The sequence below is a fragment of the Heterodontus francisci genome, chromosome 19 (genome assembly GCF_036365525.1).
Source record: "Heterodontus francisci isolate sHetFra1 chromosome 19, sHetFra1.hap1, whole genome shotgun sequence".
Lineage (NCBI taxonomy): Eukaryota > Metazoa > Chordata > Chondrichthyes > Heterodontiformes > Heterodontidae > Heterodontus > Heterodontus francisci.
In genome coordinates, this window is record NC_090389.1 from 21,632,243 (window position 1) to 21,653,944 (window position 21,702).

Genomic DNA, 21,702 nt, shown 5'->3' on the forward strand with positions numbered 1-21,702 from the left:
CAAGAAACTATAAGTCTTCCAGACATAAAGAAGTCCCAGTGGAATACTACCAACCCTCATTTCCAAAACCACTAACACTATAATGTTTCTACAGGTCAGGTATTACTGTCCTAAAATTTCTACAATTTGCCAACCTAAAACAGGAATCAAAAGAATTAAAGGCCAGATGTTATTCTGCTGTAATCATTTACAAATCCTCTGGACACATTTTTGGTTTCTATATATCATCACCCCTGTTTTGCCCTGCACCATCATCTGGTCCTTTAATCACTCTTGCCCTCTACCCTATCACATAACTCCCCTTTTGTTCTTTCCTTGTCCCTCTTTCCCCGGCTCTGTACTTGCTTAAAAGCTGTCCAACTCTAACATCTTCCAGTTTTGACAAAAGCTCATTGACCTGGAACATTAGCATCAGTGGGGAGAGAAACAAAATTGAATGTTTCCACAGTTCCTGGCTTCTTTTAAAATTAAAGAGATGAAGATACTTGCACCAAATCATCCACTTTATTTATAAGGCACAAGTTACTGTCTAAAAATTACTTGCCAGTTACTTAAACAACAGAAGCAAACAGTTATATAAAAGTGTTCAAGCACTAGAAAGAGACATTGAAGATTCCATTTTTCAAAATACATGTTTTCACTCAAATCTGGAACAATTATTTTTCTTTCATTTTATATTTAAAAGTTAGTACAAAGGCTGAACGACAGGAATGCACCCAATCTGTATTCTCACAATCAACACATGCTTTTGATTTTACTGCACAGTGTAGCCCTGACTAACATCCCCAGGAGCAAAGTACATGATAAACCTATTAACAAACACAAGTGCCACACCATTTTAAGTAGTATTATTATAGTGCTGTGGCATGATGGGCAATGTGTGGAGAGAAACTGGACAGTTAATCAAAGAATTTGAGAAGAATTAAACATAAACATAATTTAGAGGCCAGACTTATGGCATGACTTAGAGCAAACAGAGTCTATTTAAACCAAGTCTCTCCAAACTACAGCAAACAGAAACTCATAATGTCTTGGATTATACAATATACATTCTTTCCCTTCCTTATCCTCTAACATTGAATAATTTTGCCTGAATAATACTTCATCTATGAGGCAAGAAAAATCTGGTCTGAGTTAGAGGCCAACCAAGATTGTGCCAATGTGTGCAGGTTTCATTAGGGTCCAACTTTAAAATGATCGTGAAAGTGCCAAGATTGCTCCTTACAGCTTTACTAAACAAAATTCCCAAATGTACCATGTTTCAAACCAACTTGGTCTTAATGCTCTGAAATGGCCTGTAACTTTATTTACAGCAAGGAAAAGGAGGGAACTCAATCTTTGCTAGCTGGTACTGTGCGAACTTTTCATCACATTTCCACTTGAAGTATGCAGTGACCCAGTAATACCATTAGAACATCTGTCTTTTCAGACTGTGTCTATGTTTGGAGAGAGCATTCTGAGCTATATAACAATAAGGTAAAGTACTGGTGATTATGGATGCTGGTAGTATTAATGGGACAAACAGAGGTGATGCATTAGGACTGACATGCAGTTAAGTACTTGGGAGTTTAGTGTGTTTTGTCCTATAATGTATTGGCAGCATTAAGCCTACTGACAACATTGGAATACAATATACTGACCAATACATCAATCCTGTGTTTGGTGACATGCCCAAAATTATAGAAATTTACTTCAGTGTTTTCTGATGGTTGCATAATATTAGGAAATTTTTCATAGGTTGATGTAATGAATCCTCAACTTCAAATATAACAGATACTGATGCAAGGAAGGAATAATAGTTTAGTTTAGAGATACAGCACTGAAACAGGCCCTTCGGCCCACCGAGTCTGTGCCGACCATCAACCACCCATTTATACTAATCCTACACTAATTCCATATTCCTACCACATCCCCACCTGTCCCTATATTTCCCTACCACCTACCTATACTAGGGACAATTGCTAATGGCCAATTTACCTATCAATCTGCAAGTCTTTGGCATGTGGGAGGAAACCGGAGCACCCGGAGGAAACCCACACAGACACAGGGAGAACTTGCAAACTCCACACAGGCAGTACCCAGAATTGAACCCGGGTCTGGAGCTGTGAGGCTGCGGTGCTAACCACTGCGCCACTGTGCCGCCCATGAGCTATGTGGAATTCAGGCAACAATGTCACTAAAATGCCTTGCTGGGGGTCCAACAATTCCTCTATCTTTGTTTGGATCAGATTCATGCTGAATTTATGTCCTTCACTCACTCTCATAAGTACAATACTCAAGCATTTAGTGTGAGGCTTTTCCCATTGAGATATTCAGAGATAGGATTTTAGCTTGACAGTATCAGATGGTAAAACTAGAATTGTTTGGGAGGTAAACTAGTCTTTTGGAATCGCTTGCATTAGAAAATTTCCCTCAATTGGAATGCATTTAAAAAATGACTGGAGTACTGAGACAACTGCTATGCTATAGTGCTGAACTTTGATTCAGATGTCTATCTATGTGCTCTGTGGGTAGACAGGACATTGGGAACTGCACACCTGGTTAGGCCTTCTGCATCCCCGGCACTGTGTAGAAAATTTCTTCTAACTACTCTTATAACCTTTTGAGCAGTGAAAAAGCCAGGAAGCAACAAAAACAAAACAGTTTTGGTGAAATAAAAAATATATTTCTCAAAAAGTTGGTGACTAATGTGACCAAGTTCTAATATTGACCTACAATGCTAAGTGACCCTAATTTAATTAAAATAATAGATTAAATTTGCTAGATGTATAGTTTTAAGAGATGTGAAATAAAAATGCTTTGTAATTCAATCTATCAAACTCTTGGTTGCTCAATTATTTTGGCTTCATATAACAGAGGTCTCCAAGCTGTAATCATTTGAATGATTAGCTGCTGGCTAAAACTGTCTGGTTGCAATCCAAAATATAACCTGCACGTAATAAACAGACAATTTGGCAACCAAACAAGTGGTTACATTGAGATCTCTGGTGTTGTTTCACTTTGCAAACAACGTGATTTTGCAAAAAAAAAAACCTGTGGCTTCCTCCTGCCATTTGTATAAATAAATCCCTAGCCAATCCTTTACTTTTGATATTTTTCCTTCCCCCCGTCCAATTTTCTTTTGCAGGCATTGACTTGTGTCAGGTTATAATTTAATAGAATTGGCCACTTTCCTGTACCTCACCCAGGTGGTACACTGCATATTAGCAGCATTTTTAATCGGTTGTGAGAGCGGGGTGGGGGCACGAGGAGGCAGCTCAGTCAAATCCGAGACCTTGCCCATCATCCACTACAAGTGCACTTAGCAATCAGGAGAAGCAAACTCAACTGATTTCTCCTCTCCCTAATCCAGAGGCAAGGATGCCAATTACACTATTTCTATGACCACCCCACCTCAGCAAATGAAGTAGAATGTATGCACAAAACACTAAATGGCTGAATTACACTGTAATCCTACAGGGCTACAATATACACACACACGCACAGTTAATAATTATCATATCCATCTCAAATATGCATATTTACTCACAGTTGCCTGTTGAGACATACCATGTCCTAGTACAGCAGTTGGAGGTCCATGAGTCAAATTCATAGCAGGCATTTCAGATTCACCATTAAGGGAGTTCATTATTCTGGCATTGGCTGATTCATTTGGTTCTTTCACAATGCCTTTTGATAGTTCCAGGGATGCTATGTACTTTTATACCCTTCTTGCATAGATTGGACAGCAATTCTACTTAAAGAACATTATTACTTGTATTCATTCCAAGAATGGTCTTGCTACAGTGGAAGAGGAAAAAGGCAGAGAGAACGGACAGAGGCAGCGACAGTGCACTGAAGCTCTAAAAGTGTGTGCATAAAGAGGTGTTTAAAACATGGATTCATACCCCAATTTGGCCATGTGAGAATTCTGTGCCTCATACACATCAATGGGTACTGAGCAATGAGCAACCAGAAACAAAAAATGGCCAGTGAGTTACGTACGTTATTCTTGGTCAGGTCCTCATTGAAATAATCCTAATGTACTGAGGAGGATATATTCCAGCCCCTGCTTCCAGTCACAAGACTCGTGTTCCATCAATTTGCACATTTACAGGAACATGTCATTAAAATTGCAGGCACATTGCAAATGCTCAGCCTTCAGTGAAATAGTTTGTCATACAACACTCTAAGTGTATTCCTCACCCCTTTTACGATCACTAAAAAAACTTTGGAAATTATGTATATGAATGTTCAGTCCCAAGTGCTGACTCCATATTGTGGTATACTGAGTACATTCTGGATAAAAACACATTTTCTTTGTAAATAATTGGGAGTTCTAGTTCTTATTGGAAGCTTGTATCATGTTTCATGTTGGAATGCTCACTTCCTTGTCCGTTTGTTTTCAGAACTCCTTTTCTTGGGCAATCCTCTCATTTTCCTTTTCTGTGTCTTCAAATTTGACAATTCCCTGAAAGAAAAGTAACATGTAAAGAAACTCAGATTAAAAGCAGGTATTTTGTTTGGCTCAGTTGCAAACAAACTATTTGGCTGTTGAACCACAAGTTCTGAAAGAGCTCTCAGAATTTCTTCACCTCAGTAGGCCTCCAACGCTGGGAAGTCCAAGTGAAGGCCAGGTGCTCCCATTAAGTGGGATGGAGAGTCAACACCAGGAGTCCTCCCATGTGCCCTCTGGTGGGAAGCTCAAGAGAATGGCACTGAAAGGGCTCTCCTTGCAGCTTAGTGAACTTAGCTATTCAGATGCTGAGGCACACAGACCAAGAAGGTCCAAAGTTTGACATCTAGTCAGTGCTGAGTTGGCTGATCTCAGATAGGGTGCCAATAGGGGTGTCACAATTAGCTTCAGGGTTAAGGAGAGGAAACTATTAGTTAAGCTGCCTGCTCCTGATCCCTATCCAATTTTTCCTGCTGAAATGTACCAATGCATGCCACGTGACAACAGGAGCAAATATGACTAAGATGCATTCCAAAGTCAAACAGCCCGTTAACACCCGCAGTCAAGGCTCACGAATGAGAAAAAGGAGGCCTGAGTGAGATACAGAAGAGAACCCAGAGCCTTTGAAACATCAATAAGAGGCCAATACTTCAAGAATGGAGGTGGAAGGGGTAAACAAAAATTGTGTTGGTGGGGGTGGTGGGAGGAAGTAGAAGAAAGAATGTCATTGGTACAGGACCTGCTTTCCTAGCTGTAATGTTTTGAGACTCTTTGGAAATTGCAATTGCATTGTGCATTCTGTACACTTGGGGCTTCTGTAGAACACACATGCTAGTGAAGGAAAAGTGAAAGTAAAACAGAATAAAAGACTGCATTATGTTCAACAGCCTGCTTCTCTGTCTCAGGCTAAACCTCACATTTTATACTAAATTTGGTCAGATATCACTAAAGTCCAGAGGGCCATCACACTAGCTGCCTTCAGGAAGCACGTGGTCAGGGCAGGAGAAATAAGCAAACATAATTAGCTTAGGACAATGAGAACAAAGTGTTTCAGATAATTAGACCAGTACATGAGTCAAGGAGTCTTATTTCACTTTGCAACCTTGCCCTCCCCAAATTGTAATCTTATAACGTGAAATAAAAAAAGACTTCAAACAAATTTCTGATGACCAAGATAATCAAACAGAAATGATTAGTGATGAGTGATTATTAATGATTAAAGAAATGTCCTCTGACTAAGCTGCAGTACTGGAAGTGGAAATGGATTATACATCAATGAGATTCAAAAACAGAATGGAGGAGTGGGAATGTAATGCGTGATTGGAATTATTGCAGAAACTTCAGGACATGATAAAGAAGTTTGAAGGAATGCTTTACCAAAGGAGCAGGTACAAGTTTGGTATGGATGATTCAGCAGCCAACAGTCGGTGCATTTGTCACCTCTGCTGCTTTCTATTTAGTATGCAGAGGGCCACCTAGAGCCTGCTTGGCTTATTGTCTGTCCTTAACCACAGAATATTTACTATGGTTCAGCAAAACATGAACTTATATTCAGCAGGAACTAAAAAAAAGTTTTCTCTTGAAAAAAACCAAGACTGACCTCAACTTCAGAGATATTGTCACTAATGCAGCGGAACAGACGTTCTGCAAGGGACACTTTCCACCACCTACCCATGCTACTGTGATGTGCTCAGGACTCAAATGGGTGGAGCCATAAATGGACCATAGTTAAAACCCAATGGAGGAAATAGCTTACACCAGAACATGTAAACTGCACATAGATTGAGGGCTGGAGTCTGTCAGCTGTGTATTGCTCACAGGCCACGTCAAGTCACATGCATTTGCCTCACAGGTTAGAGAAAGTAACATACATGTGGCTCAATGGCTAGCTCATGACACATGCAGGGTAGCATGCAGTGGATTGTATCAACTCCAGGTGTCCCAAGGGACTTTTCAAGTCAACTGCAATATCACCACTTTGGTAAGGTCACCTTCCCGCTGATGCAGACAACAATAGCACCACAATCACAAGCTGACACTCAGTATTCAGCGCTGCGTTCCCTATTCATATAAGGTGAATGAGAAATCACACATGGCAGGGTCAAAACTGGACTTTACAGGGTGCCTAAATTGGTTTGGCTCAGTTGGTAACGTACTTGGCCATTATATCTGAAGATTATGGATCCGAGCCTCACCATAAGACTAACAAGCTAGGCTGGCATTCCCGTGCAGGACTTAGCGAGTGCTACATCATTACTGGTGTCGTCTGCCAGATGAGACAAGGTCCTATCTGCCCAGTTTGTTAGGCATTCTACTGCACTAGTTTGAGGGTAATGTCCTGAATAAGACTCCTTTCTACCTCCCTCAACCACCATCAAATACGGTTTAACTAGTCATTCATCTTATTGCTGTTTGTGAGATGTTTACTGACCCAGAATAACTGCCACATACCCCTAAACTAATAGCCACTGAACGTCAACATAATGTATTGCATGAAGCTCTTTGAGACAATCTAACGTGATAAGGTGCTACCTTAATGCAAATGCTATTACAGAATTACATCAGCCCTGATGATTTGGCCAGCATCACAAAACCAGAAACCTTCAATAAATAGGCCTGGTGACAAATCCAAAATATGTCCTGTTTGAAGTCAAAGCCTAGGATGGTTACCTATCAAGGCTAATAGGCCCATCTAACCCCATATTTGAAATCAGATTTGTCCTTCTCCCAGACAGATCTGCATGAGGAGGCTGTGCTGCCCTGGTATGGAATCAGAGCTTTCCCTCACCTAGATATGCCCAGGGAGTGAGATATATTCTGCAGTCTCTGGCCATTGCAAGAGTTTTTTTCTTCCATCACTGTGAAGTGAACCTGTGAAGGCTCTGTGAGGTGGATTCAACCTCACATTAAACTTTTGTGCAATAGAATCTGGCCCAGGAGAGTTAGCAAAGAGTAATTTTCCTTTTTATCGGTTTGGCAATGACAATAAGTGATTTTATGTTGTGAATGGTAGAAACTAGCTCTTTCAATGTCCTGTTACAACTTAATTTTTGCTTTTAATAATCTTGCTTCAAAGGTTATAGCGTAAGTCTCACATTCTGACCGATTATCCTTTCAGTATCTTAAGATTAGGCCACCAGAAGCTTGTGCTATTTCAAGCTTTTATTAAAAAGTAAGTTCTGTTTGACGCTAGGCAATGCCACCTTGCCAGATGTTATGTTTATAAGGTCAAATCTTTGTGCACAGGAGATGAAGATTCACTTTTCCCTTTCCTATTTACTGTTGGTTCACAGTGCTTTATTTTGTATTTAATTTTTTTTGTATTATTATGTCAAGCATAAGAGAAATATCTGGTGCAGCCTAAAAATCATAATAGTTCTATTTACACAAGTGGCATTTACAGGCTCAAGAGACACCCATCTCAGAAGCGCTGGTTAGCAATATTATCACAATAATCAGAGCATTTTCACACTTTTCCACCTTTTCATTGCTGTGAACTTGTGGCAAAAGAAAAAAAGATGTATTTATACAGCACGTTCACAGAGCACTCCAACACACTTCAAAACCAATTATTTACATTTCTGAAGTTTGTAACTGTTATTTTGGTAGGCAAACATGGCAGCCACAAGAAGACCTCCCTGCTCTTTGAAGTGTGGCATGGGATCCAACCAAACAGATCAAGCCTCGGGTTAATCAAAGATTAATTGGTCCCTGTTGTCATGTAGGAAACACAGCAGCCAATTTGTGCACAGCAAAAGCCCATAAACAGTAATGTGATAATGACCAGATAATCTGCTTTTAATGAGGTTAGTTGAGGGATAAATACTGGCCATGACACTGGGAAGAACACCCTTGCTCTTCAAAATAGTGCCACAGGATCTTATGAGCCCACCTGAGAGAATAGACGGAGTCTCTGTTTAATGTCTAATTCAAAAGGTGGCACACCTGTTGGCCAGGGGCTGTAAGAAACACAGAATCAGTTACAAACTGCTGGGATTGTTTGACCTGTAGTAACCTGGAGCTCGGACACTGGCCTGTGCTGGTAAAAACCAGTTTGAACTAGTTACTTTATGAGACAAGACAAAGGATGGATCACAGGAAAAGGGCCTTATTTGGACATGGTGTGATACCGGGGTCTTGGGCCTGGGCCAATTAAGAGATGTGAACGAGGTGAGCAAGCTTAAGCCAACCGGAAAGAGACAGCTCAGATTTGGAGAGATAAGAGTGAGGATAAGAATAGAGCTTTTTGGGCATAGAGCCAGCGAAGACTCCGGAGATCAACCATCGTGGAAGCGGAAGACCCTGCGTGAGCGACGCGGCGACGACGTAGAAGAGAGAGAGAGAGAACGGAACGCCTGGCCAGCGCTAACTCTCCCTTTTTCAGGTAATATCCTTTGTATTCTGTGACTAGGTCAGGGAAAGGTCAGAGGAACCTAGTGGGTGTGCTTGTGAATTCTAGCTAGTTTTGTTATTAACTGTAGCTGTGGATTAAGCTGGAGGGTGGTTCTCTTGAAATCCGATATCCCAAACACCCAGCCTGAGCTTGAATTAAGAGGACTTCAGTCCCACGTGACGGCCAGGATCAAGTGGGTATAGGGAATAAAGGGGACAAGGGGGAGTTGACTCCGCGCCACGGTTTACACACCGCCAACAGTGCAGGATTCCCTCAATACAGACACGCAAGTGGGAGGAGGTGTGGGCCGGCTGGGGGGCCAGTACTAAGTTATAGAGGTCTAACATGCAGGAGGCATGTATAGGAGCTTCACTTGTACGGATGAATATGGAGCAGCAAGAGTTTGGAGAAACTGCAGGTCTGAGGAGGAAGAGATGATAACGATGGATAAGGTTGTGGTTCATGGTGGACACATGATGACTGAGGGATTTTTGTTGGTTCCTTTCATTTGCGAATGGGAATTTGTAAGATATAGTGAAGTACACTGTATGTAAGTGTTGTTTGACTTTTTTTTCCAGTGAATGTGAAACAAAAAGCAATGATATTCTGCATTCACATTCATCTTACACCGTTGAATGCTTCCCACATCCTACAGATGTTACAGAAGCATCAAAGAAGTGCTCTGTGTAAAACTTTTAATTCCAGAGAAGGTCATCTGAAGTAAGGCAGGAAGGAACAGCACAGCACATAAAGAAGAATTAGCGAAACTTATCAGGAAAAGTTTATTCACTCAAAGAGTGATAAACATTTGCCTCATAAGACGTACAGAGTTTTTTCTGGTCAACATTATTGACTTGGACAGGAAAACACTTGATCACTATAACTGAATAATCACCAGATCTGTGATCCATGGATTCAAACAGCCCATGCACACTCCAAACTTTGAATTAATGTACCAAGTAGAGATTAGAGATACAGCACTGAAACAGGCCCTTCGGCCCACCGAGTCTGTGCCGAACATCAACCACCCATTTATACTAATCCTATATTCCTACCAAACATCCCCACCTGTCCCTATATTTCCCTACCACCTACCTATACTAGTGACAATTTATTATTCCCAATTTACCTGTCAACCTGCAAGTCTTTTGGCTTGTGGGAGGAAACCGGAGCACCCGGAGAAAACCCACGCAGACACAGGGAGAACTTGCAAACTCCACACAGGCAGTACCCGGAATCGAACCCGGGTCCCTGGAGCTGTGAGGCTGCAGTGCTAACCACTGCGCCACTGTGCCGCACTTCAATACCAGTGTATAACTGTAACCACAGCTGACAGGACTGCACTGGGGAATTCAGGAAGTGGCTAATAGGCAGGGAGAAGCAGATCAGGACTTGATCAAGCAGATAGATGGGAAAAGACAGAGCATTAGGATGTGGCAAAGCTGAGGAGAGGCTGAACATCAGGATTCAGGTGTTCCTTAAGTATCTAAAAGTATTCTCTATTCGCTCTCAAAAATGTTTAGGTCTGAAAAAGATTCAGGTAGAAGTACTTGCTTTGCAATGTGAAACCAGTTCCATTTTACCACAGTTTCGAGGCACTAGATTGCTAATTATTGCCCATAGTTTCGGGGCAAGTAAAGAATTTCAAAACTTGTTCACAGATTAAGCCGTGAAAATTTTGTCCTGAGATAATACATTATGATTTGAGGGAAATCTGATCAATTGCATCAGACCTCAATGATTATCTAACAAACACATCCCGACAAACATATATGGCTATGAGTTCAGCAAGGACAGATGGATTACTAACACTAATCACTGAAACCAAGTGTCAATGTACAGAGAGAATTAATGTCCTAGAGGGATGAATTCTGACAGGCCAAAAGGTGCTTACCATCTCTGACTTGCACTTTAAATGAAGCAGCTCATGAGATTGAGGCACCTGGTAACTCTTCACTGGGAAACACTCTGGATCTCACGGCTGATGTACGTGTAGTTTGTGTCTCCCCAATACTGAAACTCCCCTGTAACTGCTACCTCACTGTACTAGATTTCTTTTCTTCAGCTCAAAAATGTTTACGGCAGCTCCTGGCCATTCTAAGGAAAGGAAATCCTCATATTGCTTTAAATTAACAACAGTGTTTTGTTCTTTTTCCCAATCTCCTTTCTCTTGAAGGGGGAAGACAATGAAGGTAGAGGTCCAGGAGCACATTGAGCTCAAGTGCCCAAGAGGTCAGTGTTCCTTTGTGAGTATGGACAACGAGTGTTAGCAAACCGTCTGATCTCCAGGGGTGGGATGCATCACAGCTAAGTCTGGCTTACTTGCCTATTTGCTGAATAGCAGATGAGTGGGAACCTTAGTTGATTTCCCTCTTGCCTTACCCAGGACAGCGAGGCTTGTAAGCAGCAAATACATTTCAATAAAGGCAAGTGCAGGGTGGTGCATTTTGGCAGAAGGAGTAAGGAGACTACCGAGTCCTTGGAAAATATGGGTCTAAATGGGGTCGAGCAGTAATTGGATCTAAATGTACAGATTCACAAATCAACAATAACTTGTATTTTTATTGTGCCTTTAACTTAGTACAATATCCCAAGGTGCTTCACAGGGGCATTATCAAACAGAACTTGACACTGAGCCACATAAGGTAATATTCGGGCAGATGTTAAGGGGGGTGTGGAGTTGGGGTGCAGCTTGAGCCTTCAAGTGTTCAAAATGTGACAATGAAACCTGCCACACATGCATTTCTGCAGAAGCAGTTTAAATGGAGTTCAAGTGTCCCACCATGGAGAGGCAAGACACTTCATATAAATATTTAAATCCAGCTTTCACTGTGCAATTGGGAGCCGGATTTTAAATTCACTGCTGCTGCATGGGTTTTCCAGGGTTTAGGATACCCTGCGATGAAAGTGAGACAGGTGCTGCTGGCTCCGTGAGAGAAGAGCTTTTTCTAGCACTCTTACGTAGGCCGGGAGGAACTGCTGTGCTCTCCTCCAGCACTTGAAGAAAGCCTTCAGCTGTACCTCTGCCGATCACGACCTCTGTCTTCCCCCTCCCAGATGGCAGGGGCCACTCGCCAAGGGTCCCTGGCTGTGGCCTCCTGGTTCCCTGTCCCAGCTGCCGACTAGCTTGTCAATTTGGCTGGCAGCCAGATCCAAAAAATAATAATGAGGTCAGCTTCTCTAGCCATTTTTGTTCTCCCCTGCAACCTCCCAGTAAATATCAAAACCTGTATCTCCACCACTGCCCCAACTGATCCAGCACAGACTATGGATGGAATCTGGAGTTTTCTTGACAAGTGTGGTTCACTACCATACCATGTGTATTTAGCTGGATACAGATTTATAACAAATCACTCCTACTTTATAGCCACTCCAGGCGCTGCTTCACAAACCACTGACCACCTCCAGGCGCGTATCCATTGTCTCTCGAGATAAGGAGGCCCAAAAGAAAGAACTCCTACTATATATACGGTGATTTAATTAAAATTATTATTACAAACATTTCTTTCCATGTCATGAATCAATTAAAGAGTTTTAAAATCTTTGTCTTTTGCGAGGAGCAGCCTTGACAGAACGAGGTGCGGAGCGGACTTTCAGCTGAGCGGTCAATTTCAGTAAGTTGCAAGTTAATCCCTTTTTTGTTTCGGAGGACCGGGGACTGCTGGGTAGGGGAAAACTATTTATTTGGGCAGTTTTAAAATCTTTGTCTTTTGCGAGGAGCAGCCTTGACAGAACGAGGTGCGGAGCGGACTTTCAGCTGAGCGGTCAATTTCAGTAAGTTGCAAGTTAATCCCTTTTTTGTTTCGGAGGACCGGGGACTGCTGGGGAGGGGAAAACTATTTATTTGGGCAGTTTTAAAATCTTTGTCTTTTGCGAGGAGCAGCCTTGACAGAACGAGGTGCGGAGCGGACTTTCAGCTGAGCGGTCAATTTCAGTAAGTTGCAAGTTAATCCCTTTTTTGTTTCGGAGGACCGGGGACTGCTGGGTAGGGGAAAACTATTTATTTGGGCAGTGGCAGTACCCGAGACACTACACGTGTAGTGTCTCCCACCCACCCTCCTCCTCTAACCAAAAAAAAAAGGACTCTAGTGTGTTGATAAGGTAAGCTTTTTATTTAAAAAGTTCAGTCCGTCGGATTGCTAAGCGAACAAGTTTTGACTTTTTTTTTCGTTTGGTTTTTCAGTAGATTTATTGGGAATCTAGAATAGTGGGAATGGAGGTAAAGGCAGTTGTATGTTCCTCCTGCAGAATGTGGGAGGTAGGGGTCGCCAAGAGTGTCCCTGCTGACTGCATCTGCGGGAAGTGCACCCAACTCCAGCTCCTCGCAGACCGCGTTAGGGAACTGGAGCTGGATGAACTTCGGATCATTCGGGAGGCGGAGGGGATTATTGACAGGAGTTATAGGGAGGCAGTCACACCTCAGGTAAAAGAAGTAGGTAGATGGGTTACTGTCAGGGGAAGGAAAGGGAACCAGCAGGCAGTGCAGGGATCCCCTGTGGCCGTTTCCCTCAACAACAGGTATACCGTTTTGGATACTGTTGGGGGGAACGACTTACCAGGGGTAAGCAATGGGGTGCAGGTCTCTGGCACAGAGTCTGTCCCTGTTGCTCAGAAGGGAAAAGGGAAGAGGAGCAGAGCATTAGTCATTGGGGACTCCATAGTTAGGGGAACAGATAGGAGGTTCTGTGGGAACGAGAGAGACTCACGGTTGGTGTGTTGCCTCCCAGGTGCCAGGGTACGTGATGTCTCCGATCGTGTTTTTGGGATCCTTAAGGGGGAGGGGGAGCACCCCCAAGTCGTGGTCCACATAGGCACCAACGACATAGGTAGGAAGAGAGATGGGGATTTAAGGCAGAAATTCAGGGAGCTAGGGTGGAAGCTTAGAGCGAGAACAACCAGAGTTGTTATCTCTGGGTTGTTGCCTGTGCCACGTGCTAGCGAAGAGAGGAATAGGGAGAGAGAGGAGTTGAACACGTGGCTGCAGGGATGGTGTAGGAGGGAGGGTTTTGGTTTCCTGGATAATTGGGGCTCTTTCTGGGGTAGGTGGGACCTCTACAAACAGGATGGTCTTCACCTGAACCAGAGGGGTACCAATATCCTGGGGGGGAGATTTGTTAGTGCTCTTCGGGGGGGTTTAAACTAAATCAGCAGGGGAATGGGAACCTAAATTGTAGTTCCAGTGTACAGGCTGTTGAGAGTAGTGAGGTAGGGGATAAGGTTACAGGGACGCAAGAGGGCACTGGCAAGCAAGAACTTGGTTTAAAGTGTGTCTACTTCAACGCCAGGAGCATCCGGAATAAGGTGGGTGAGCTTGCAGCATGGGTTGGTACCTGGGATCCTGATGTTGTGGCCATTTCAGAGACATGGGTAGAGCAGGGGCAGGAATGGATGTTGCAGGTTCCGGGATTTAGATGTTTCAGAAAGAACAGAGAAGAGGGTAAAAGAGGGGGGGGGTGTGGCATTGTTAATCAAGGAAAGTATTACAGCGGCAGAAAGGACGTTTGAGGACTCGTCTACTGAGGTAGTATGGGCCGAGGTTAGAAACAGGAGAGGAGAGGTCACCCTGTTGGGAGTTTTCTATAGACCTCCGAATAGTTCCAGAGATGTAGAGGAAAGGATAGCGAAGATGATTCTCGACAGGAGCGAGAGTAACAGGGTAGTGGTTATGGGGGACTTTAACTTTCCAAATATTGACTGGAAATACTATAGTTCGAGTACTTTAGATGGGTCTGTTTTTGTCCAGTGTGTGCAGGAGGGTTTTCTGACACAGTATGTGGACAGGCCAACCAGGGGCGATGCCACATTGGATTTGGTACTGGGTAATGAACCCGGCCAGGTGTTCGATTTAGATGTAGATGAGCACTTTGGCGATAGTGATCACAATTCGGTTAGGTTTACCTTAGCGATGGGCAGGGACAGGTATATACCGCAGGGCAAGAATTATAGCTGGGGGAAAGGAAATTATGACGCGATTAGGCAAGATTTAGGATGTGTAGGATGGGGAAGGAAACTGCAGGGGATGGGCACAAACGAAATGTGGAGCTTATTCAAGGAGCAGCTAATGCGTGTCCTTGATAAGTATGTACCTGTGAGGCAGGGAGGAAGTTGTCGAGCGAGGGAGCCGTGGTTTACTCAAGAAGTTGAAGCGCTTGTCAAGAGGAAGAGGGCGGCTTATGTTAGGATGAGACGTGAAGGCTCAGTTAGGGCGCTTGAGAGTTACAAGCTAGCCAGGAAGGATCTAAAGGGAGGGCTAAGAAGAGCAAGGAGAGGACACGAGAAGTCATTGGCGGATAGGATCAAAGAAAACCCTAAGGCTTTCTATAGGTATATCAGGAATAAACGAATGATAAGAGTTAGAACAGGGCCAATCAAGGATAGTAGTGGGAAGTTGTGTGCGGAATCAGAGGAGATAGGGGAAGCGTTAAATGAATATTTTTCGTCAGTATTTACAGTAGAGAAAGAAAATGTTGCCGAGGAGATTACTGAGATACAGCCTACTAGGCTAGATGGGATTGAGATTCACAAGGAGGAGGTGTTAGCAATTTTGGAAAGAGTGAAAATAGATAAGTCCCCTGGGCCAGATGGGATTTATCCTAGGATTCTCTGGGAAGCCAGGGAGGAGATTGCAGAGCCGTTGTTGTTGATCTTTAAGTCGTCATTGTCGACAGGAGTAGTGCCGGAGGACTGGAGGATAGCAAATGTTGTCCCCTTGTTCAAGAAGGGGAGTAGAGACAGCCCTGGTAATTATAGACCTGTGAGCCTTACTTCGGTTGTGGGTAAAATGTTGGAAAAGGTTATAAGAGACAGGATTTATAATCATCTTGAAAAGAATAAGTTCATTTGCGATAGTCAGCACGGTTTTGTGAAAGGTAGGTCGTGCCTCACAAACCTTATTGAGTTTTTCGAGAAGGTGACCAAACAGGTGGATGAGGGTAAAGCCGTGGATGTGGTGTATATGGATTTCAGTAAGGCGTTTGATAAGGTTCCCCACGGTAGGCTATTGCAGAAAATACGGAAGTATGGGGTTGAAGGTGATTTAGAGCTTTGGATCAGAAATTGGCTAGCTGAAAGAAGACAGAGGGTGGTGGTTGATGGCAAATGTTCATCCTGGAGTTTAGTTACTAGTGGTGTACCGCAAGGTTCTGTTTTGGGGCCACTGCTGTTTGTCATTTTTATAAACGACCTGGATGAGGGTGTAGAAGGGTGGGTTAGTAAATTTGCGGATGACACGAAGGTCGGTGGAGTTATGGATAGTGTCGAAGGGTGTTATAGGGTACAGAGGGACATAGATAGGCTGCAGAGCTGGGCTGAGAGATGGCAAATGGAGTTTAATGCGGAGAAGTGTGAGGTGATTCACTTTGGAAGGAGTAACAGCAATGCAGAGTACTGGGCTAATGGGAAGATTCTTGGTAGTGTAGATGAGCAGAGAGATCTTGGTATCCAGGTACATAAATCCCTGAAAGTTGCTACCCAGGTTAATAGGGCTGTTAAGAAGGCATATGGTGTGTTAGCCTTTATTAGTAGGGGGATCGAGTTTCGGAGCCACGGGGTCATGATGCAGCTGTACAAAACTCTGGTGAGGCCGCACCTGGAGTATTGCGTGCAATTCTGGTCACCGCATTATAGGAAGGATATCGAAGCTTTGGAAAGGGTGCAGAGGAGATTTACTAGGATGTTGCCTGGTATGGAAGGAAGGTCTTACGAGGAAAGGCTGAGGGACTTGGGGTTGTTTTCGTTAGAGAGAAGGAGGAGGAGAGGTGACTTAATAGAGACATACAAGATAATCAGAGGGTTAGATAGGGTGGATAGTGAGAGTCTTTTTCCTCGGATGAGGATGGCAAACACGAGGGGACATAGCTTTAAGTTGAGGGGTGAAAGATATAGGACAGATGTCAGAGGTAGTTTCTTTACGCAGAGAGTAGTAGGGGCGTGGAACGCCCTGCCTGCAACAGTAGTAGACTCGCCAACTTTAAGGGCATTTAAGTGGTCATTGGATAGACATATGGATGTAAATGGAATAGTGTAGGTCAGATGATCGGCGCAACATCGAGGGCCGAAGGGCCTGTACTGCGCTGTAATATTCTAATTCTAAAAAAAAAAAAAATCGTGTGTGGCATTATTGCCATTGTGCTTTGGCAGAAATAATTTCAGAATGTTTAATTTGTAAATTTCTCAATTGCGAAACTAATTGTCCACTGGCAATAGCTTCTCAGGATATTAAAAGTACAATTTATCTTGAGATGAATCGCTGCCAAATGATTGCTCCTGAATGCAGTATATCATTCTGGGAACATTTTACACGACAAAGCAAGAAGTATTTAAATATTTACTGTGTAAGGGATAGGGATTTGGGGGCTGGGGGGAGGGGTGTCTGATAAAACAGCTCATCATATTAAGTGAAGAAAGTTAGAGATGGAACCTGGCCTACTGAGTATTTCCAGCATCTTCTGTTTTGATTTCAAATTTCTAGCATCCGCAGCATTTTCCTTTTGTACGCATTTGATTCACTGCCACTTCTCTTCCAGGAATGTCCACCTTGAAGTTCTGTTCTTTTCTCCGATGGGATTTCCATTTGTCTCTTTTACCTTGCTCAACTTCATTGCTTTCTGCTTCCCTTCTCGTGTTTGATCAGGTATCTACCAGAACTGGCTGTCACAGTCACATCTCTTTCCAACTGAAATTCCACCTTTCATGTTTCAGATCCACCACTCCAAGATATTCAGCATTCCTTGAACAACTGCTCTCACTGCTTCCTGAGATCCACGCTTAATACCATGTGCGTCACATGCATGCTCTCAACCTCTCTCTTTAGCAGCACCGACTCACTCATCTGAGAGGTGTCCTGGTCCACAGTTCCAATGGTGAAGGAGATCTAGGCAGATGCGCATCTTCATTGGCGGTAAGACTTTAGATGTTTCAGTCTGCATCTTCAAAGGGTGTGTTAGAATAGATACCTCAGATTGACTTCCATACCATACACTTCATCCTGGACCAGAGGGGCTCAGCTGAAATATTCCTGAATCAAATGATCCCCGACATTCATGGCATCCTGACGAGACCTTTGCACCCCACTCTGTGCCTGGCCACCACCTTGTGTAGCCAGGGTACCTCAGTGTTCCATTTCCTCCCCCTCAAATTCCTGCTCCTCCTTTTCTTCCGATGAGCTGTTTCCTTTCAGGGCCTCACCATCCTCAAGGTCCACACCTCTCTGGAGGATCATGTTATGGAGAGCGCAGCACAGCACCACAATGAGCGAGACCTTTACAGAAGTGTATCGCAGGGCACCACCTCACCAATCCAGAAACCGGAAACGCATCTTCAGGAGCCCAACAGCCTGCTCAATGGTTGTCCTAATGAGCTGATGGCATCTATTCTATCACCTTTGTGCCTCTGTCTGGGGCTCTCATAGAAGAGTGAGTAGCCATCTCTTCAAGGGGCATCCCTTGTTCCCAAGGATCTACCCATGGAAATTGGGAGTTGGAGCGAAGAGCTGCAGAAACCTGGACTGGTAGAGGATGAAGCAGTCACGGCAGTTGCCAGGAAAGCGAGCACACACATTGAAGAAACTCTTGGTGTGGTCACAGACCAGCCGAACATTGGGGGAGTGGAAGCCCTTCCTACGGATGAATCTCACTGGCTTCTCACTGGTTGCCTTGATGGCCAATTGGTGCAATGGATGATGCCTGGGGGAATCCAGCAATGGCAGTGAAACCTACTGCCCTCTGTGCCTATGAGGACTCATCTGTCATGAAATGAATGTGTTGTGCAAATAGGGCATCAGTAACCCGCGAGATGCAGTGCTTTGCAGCCATTTGTGAGATGCCACCAAAGTCTGCAGCTGATCCTTGGAAGAAACCAGAAGCAAAGTTGTTCAAGGCCACAGCTTAGCTAGTTAAACTAGTTAATAAAATTTCAATTGGGGTAAGTATAACAGTAAGTGAATTAGTATTAAGTGTGTTACGGTCAGGTGGTAAGGGGTGTGGGTGGTTCCCACTGTTCACCTTCCAACTGACTGCAATTGTATTTTGTTTAAAATGATGAGTTAGCCCGAGTATTTTCCTTGCCAAATAAATAGACAGTGACATGTTTTCTTGTAGGTTCAAAACAAAAGACTAACTATTTATTGAACAATATTCATTCCCCAAAATGTTCGCAAAATCACTCATGCACGCATTCATTCTCACATGCACTCTCAAGAGAAGATAAGGGTGGCGCAGTGGCTAGCACCGCAGACTCACAGCTCACAGGGTTCGGTTCTGGGCACTGCCTGTACGGAGTTCGCAAGTTCTCCCTGTGACCGCGTGGGTTTCCTCCTGGTGCTCTGGTTTCCTCCCACATGCCAAAGACTTGCGGGTTGATAGGTAAATTGGCCATTGTAAAAATTGCCGCTAGTGTAGGTAGGTGGTAGGAGAATTAAGGGAAGGTGGGGATGTGAGAGGGAAAATGGGATTAATGTAGGATTAGTATAAATGGGTGGTTGATGGTCGGCACGGACTCGTTGGGCCAAAGGGCCTGTTTCTGTGCTGCAATACTCTATGACTAAAATAGACAGAAGCTAAAGGGTAAGAGTTCAAGGTGTGGTAGGTGTTTGTGGTTTACCGTAAACCTGTTGAATCGAAGTAGTACAGTCTCTTTTAAAGATACATACCTGGATGTTTGTAGTCTTGAACTTCTTGAAGTCTTGTAGATTTCTGATGGTTAAGATCATCAGATGGTTTAGACTGGAGGTGGCAGTCACTTTCAGTTCTCTGCTGCACCAAGCTGAAGTGTTTGAAGTGTAGAATTAGCAGCAGGGCTTATTCTTATTTAGGCTGCATCTTTCCATTGCCCTTGGCTGGACTGCTTTTCTGTGATCTTGCTGTGATCTCTCCCCTTCTCACCAGAGGGTTACCTTTTAAGATCACAATTCATCATTTCTGCTTCCTGAAACATGGCCTTCTCCCCTGGTGTAGCCACACAATGGACCAGGATGTGGAATCCCTGGCCATCCATAAATGTCTAAATGAATATCATTCTGTTATGATGTGTCTACTCCACACCTTCTTTGTCTCAGAAGAAATCCAGTCAATTCAGGAAGGTATCTTGATGGTTCCAGGATGGGTGTGGTCGATACCTCTTACTCTGGAATGTATCCTTCTGTCCTTTCAAGACAGTGAAGCAGAGTTTGAATACACAGACCAGGTCACCTGACCTTTGGCAGCCATTTTGCAGCACACTGTCCACTTTCTTTTTTACAGGTTAAGTCAATTTCAAAGACTCTACATTGAAAAAAGCATGTATCTTAAAAGAAAGAATATTATATGTATTTACTGGGAATGACCAGAATATTAACACAGAGCAGGTCTCAAGGCATGAATTAAAATTAATAATTTATACAAGGTAATAACTAGATTCAGAAAGAGAGAAGAAAGATTTTTTAGATCATGGTTGGGCAACTGAGACCTGTTGCTTGCAATTCCTGCACCATGTGGTAACTTCAGAACACTTCATGTGTCTTGGGGGACCACATGTGTAGGAAGTGTCTCCAGTTGCTTGAGCTCAGGATTTCCAAGCTTGAGGGGCTGCTGGAGTGACAGCGGAGCATCAGGGAAAATTAGAGTTTCCTGGGATCGTACATTCCACGAGGTGGCCACTGCACAGGCAGTAAGAGTTCAGGATAGTAGATGAGTGGCCATCTGAAAGAGTAGGCAAAGTCAGGAAGTGCAGGAGTCTTCGGGGTGTGTGCCACTCTCAAACCAGTACACAGAATTGGACACTGCTGTGCATGATGACACCCTGAAGGAGTGCAGTCCTGTCCACGGTACCAATGGAAAGGAGGGAACAGCAAAAAGTAGAAATGCAGTTGCTAGAGGAGATTTCATAATTAAAGGGACAGAAAGGCATTTCTGTAACTGTCATCGTGAGTCTGACATGATATGTTGCCTCCCTGGTGCCAGGGTAAAGGACATCATGGAGTGCAGAATACTCTGTGGAGTGGTGGGAGGTGCAGTGAGCCAGAAGTTTTGGTACACATCAGTACCAGCAACATAGAGGGGGCAGCTATATTGAGGTCTTCTGGTCAGATTTTCAAAAGCTGGAGGGGTGGGGGAGGGGAGGGGGGGTGGGGGGTGGGGGGTGGGTGGCTGGAAGTTAAAAGTAGGACCTCGAAGGTAGCAATCTCTGGATTACTCCCAGTGTCATGTGCTAGTGAGAATAGAAATAGGAAGGTAACGAGGATCAATACATAACTGAGGCACGATGCAGGAGGGAGGGCTTTTCAGATTCTTGGGGCACTGGGACCAGTCTGGGGCAGGAGGCAACTATTCAAAGGAGACAGGTTGCACTTCAACAGGACTGTGACCAATGACCTCACAGGGAGTTCCTTAGTGGGGTTGGGGAGGGCTCAGTCCAAATTGGCAGTGGGATGGACACCAGCATATAGAAGCAGAAGAGGAATGAGGAATAAGAGGATAGTACTAGAGAAAGAAGTAGTGCCATATTAGATAGCAGAAGACTAAGAAGGACTATGAGGAATACAAGGACAGCTTTAGATTGCATATATGTAAACACAAAAGATGTAGTGAATAAGGTTGGTGAGCTACAAACACAAATAGCTGTGTGGGAATATGATGTAATGGCGATGACGGAAACGTGGCTTGAAAATGGTAAGGACAAGGCACTTAATATTCAGGGATACAGAGTGTTCAGAAAAGGCAGGGATGGAAAAAGGGAGGTGGGGTGGCAGTACTCATTAGGGAAGACATTTTAGTGTTGGAAAGAGAGGATGTCCTTGAGGGGGCAAGGTCAGAATCCATTCATAAGCAAAAAGGGGATGATCATGCTGTTGGGAGTATTCTATTGGCCTCTAAATAGTGAGAGAGAGATGCAGGAGAAA

General features: G+C 43.8%; 1 protein-coding gene across 2 annotated transcripts in view; it reads right to left on the bottom strand.

Annotated features, from left to right (window-relative positions):
• Positions 1–492: 492 nt before the first annotated feature.
• rad18 (RAD18 E3 ubiquitin protein ligase) overlaps positions 493–21,702 on the bottom strand; it is a 396,256-nt gene continuing 375,046 nt past the window's right edge. For both annotated transcript variants that reach the window (XM_068051447.1, XM_068051446.1), the window contains one exon: positions 493–4,450. In XM_068051447.1, coding sequence (XP_067907548.1) covers positions 4,363–4,450 — 88 coding nt within the window. In that variant the 3' untranslated portion in view covers positions 493–4,362. The remainder of the gene's footprint in view (positions 4,451–21,702) is intronic.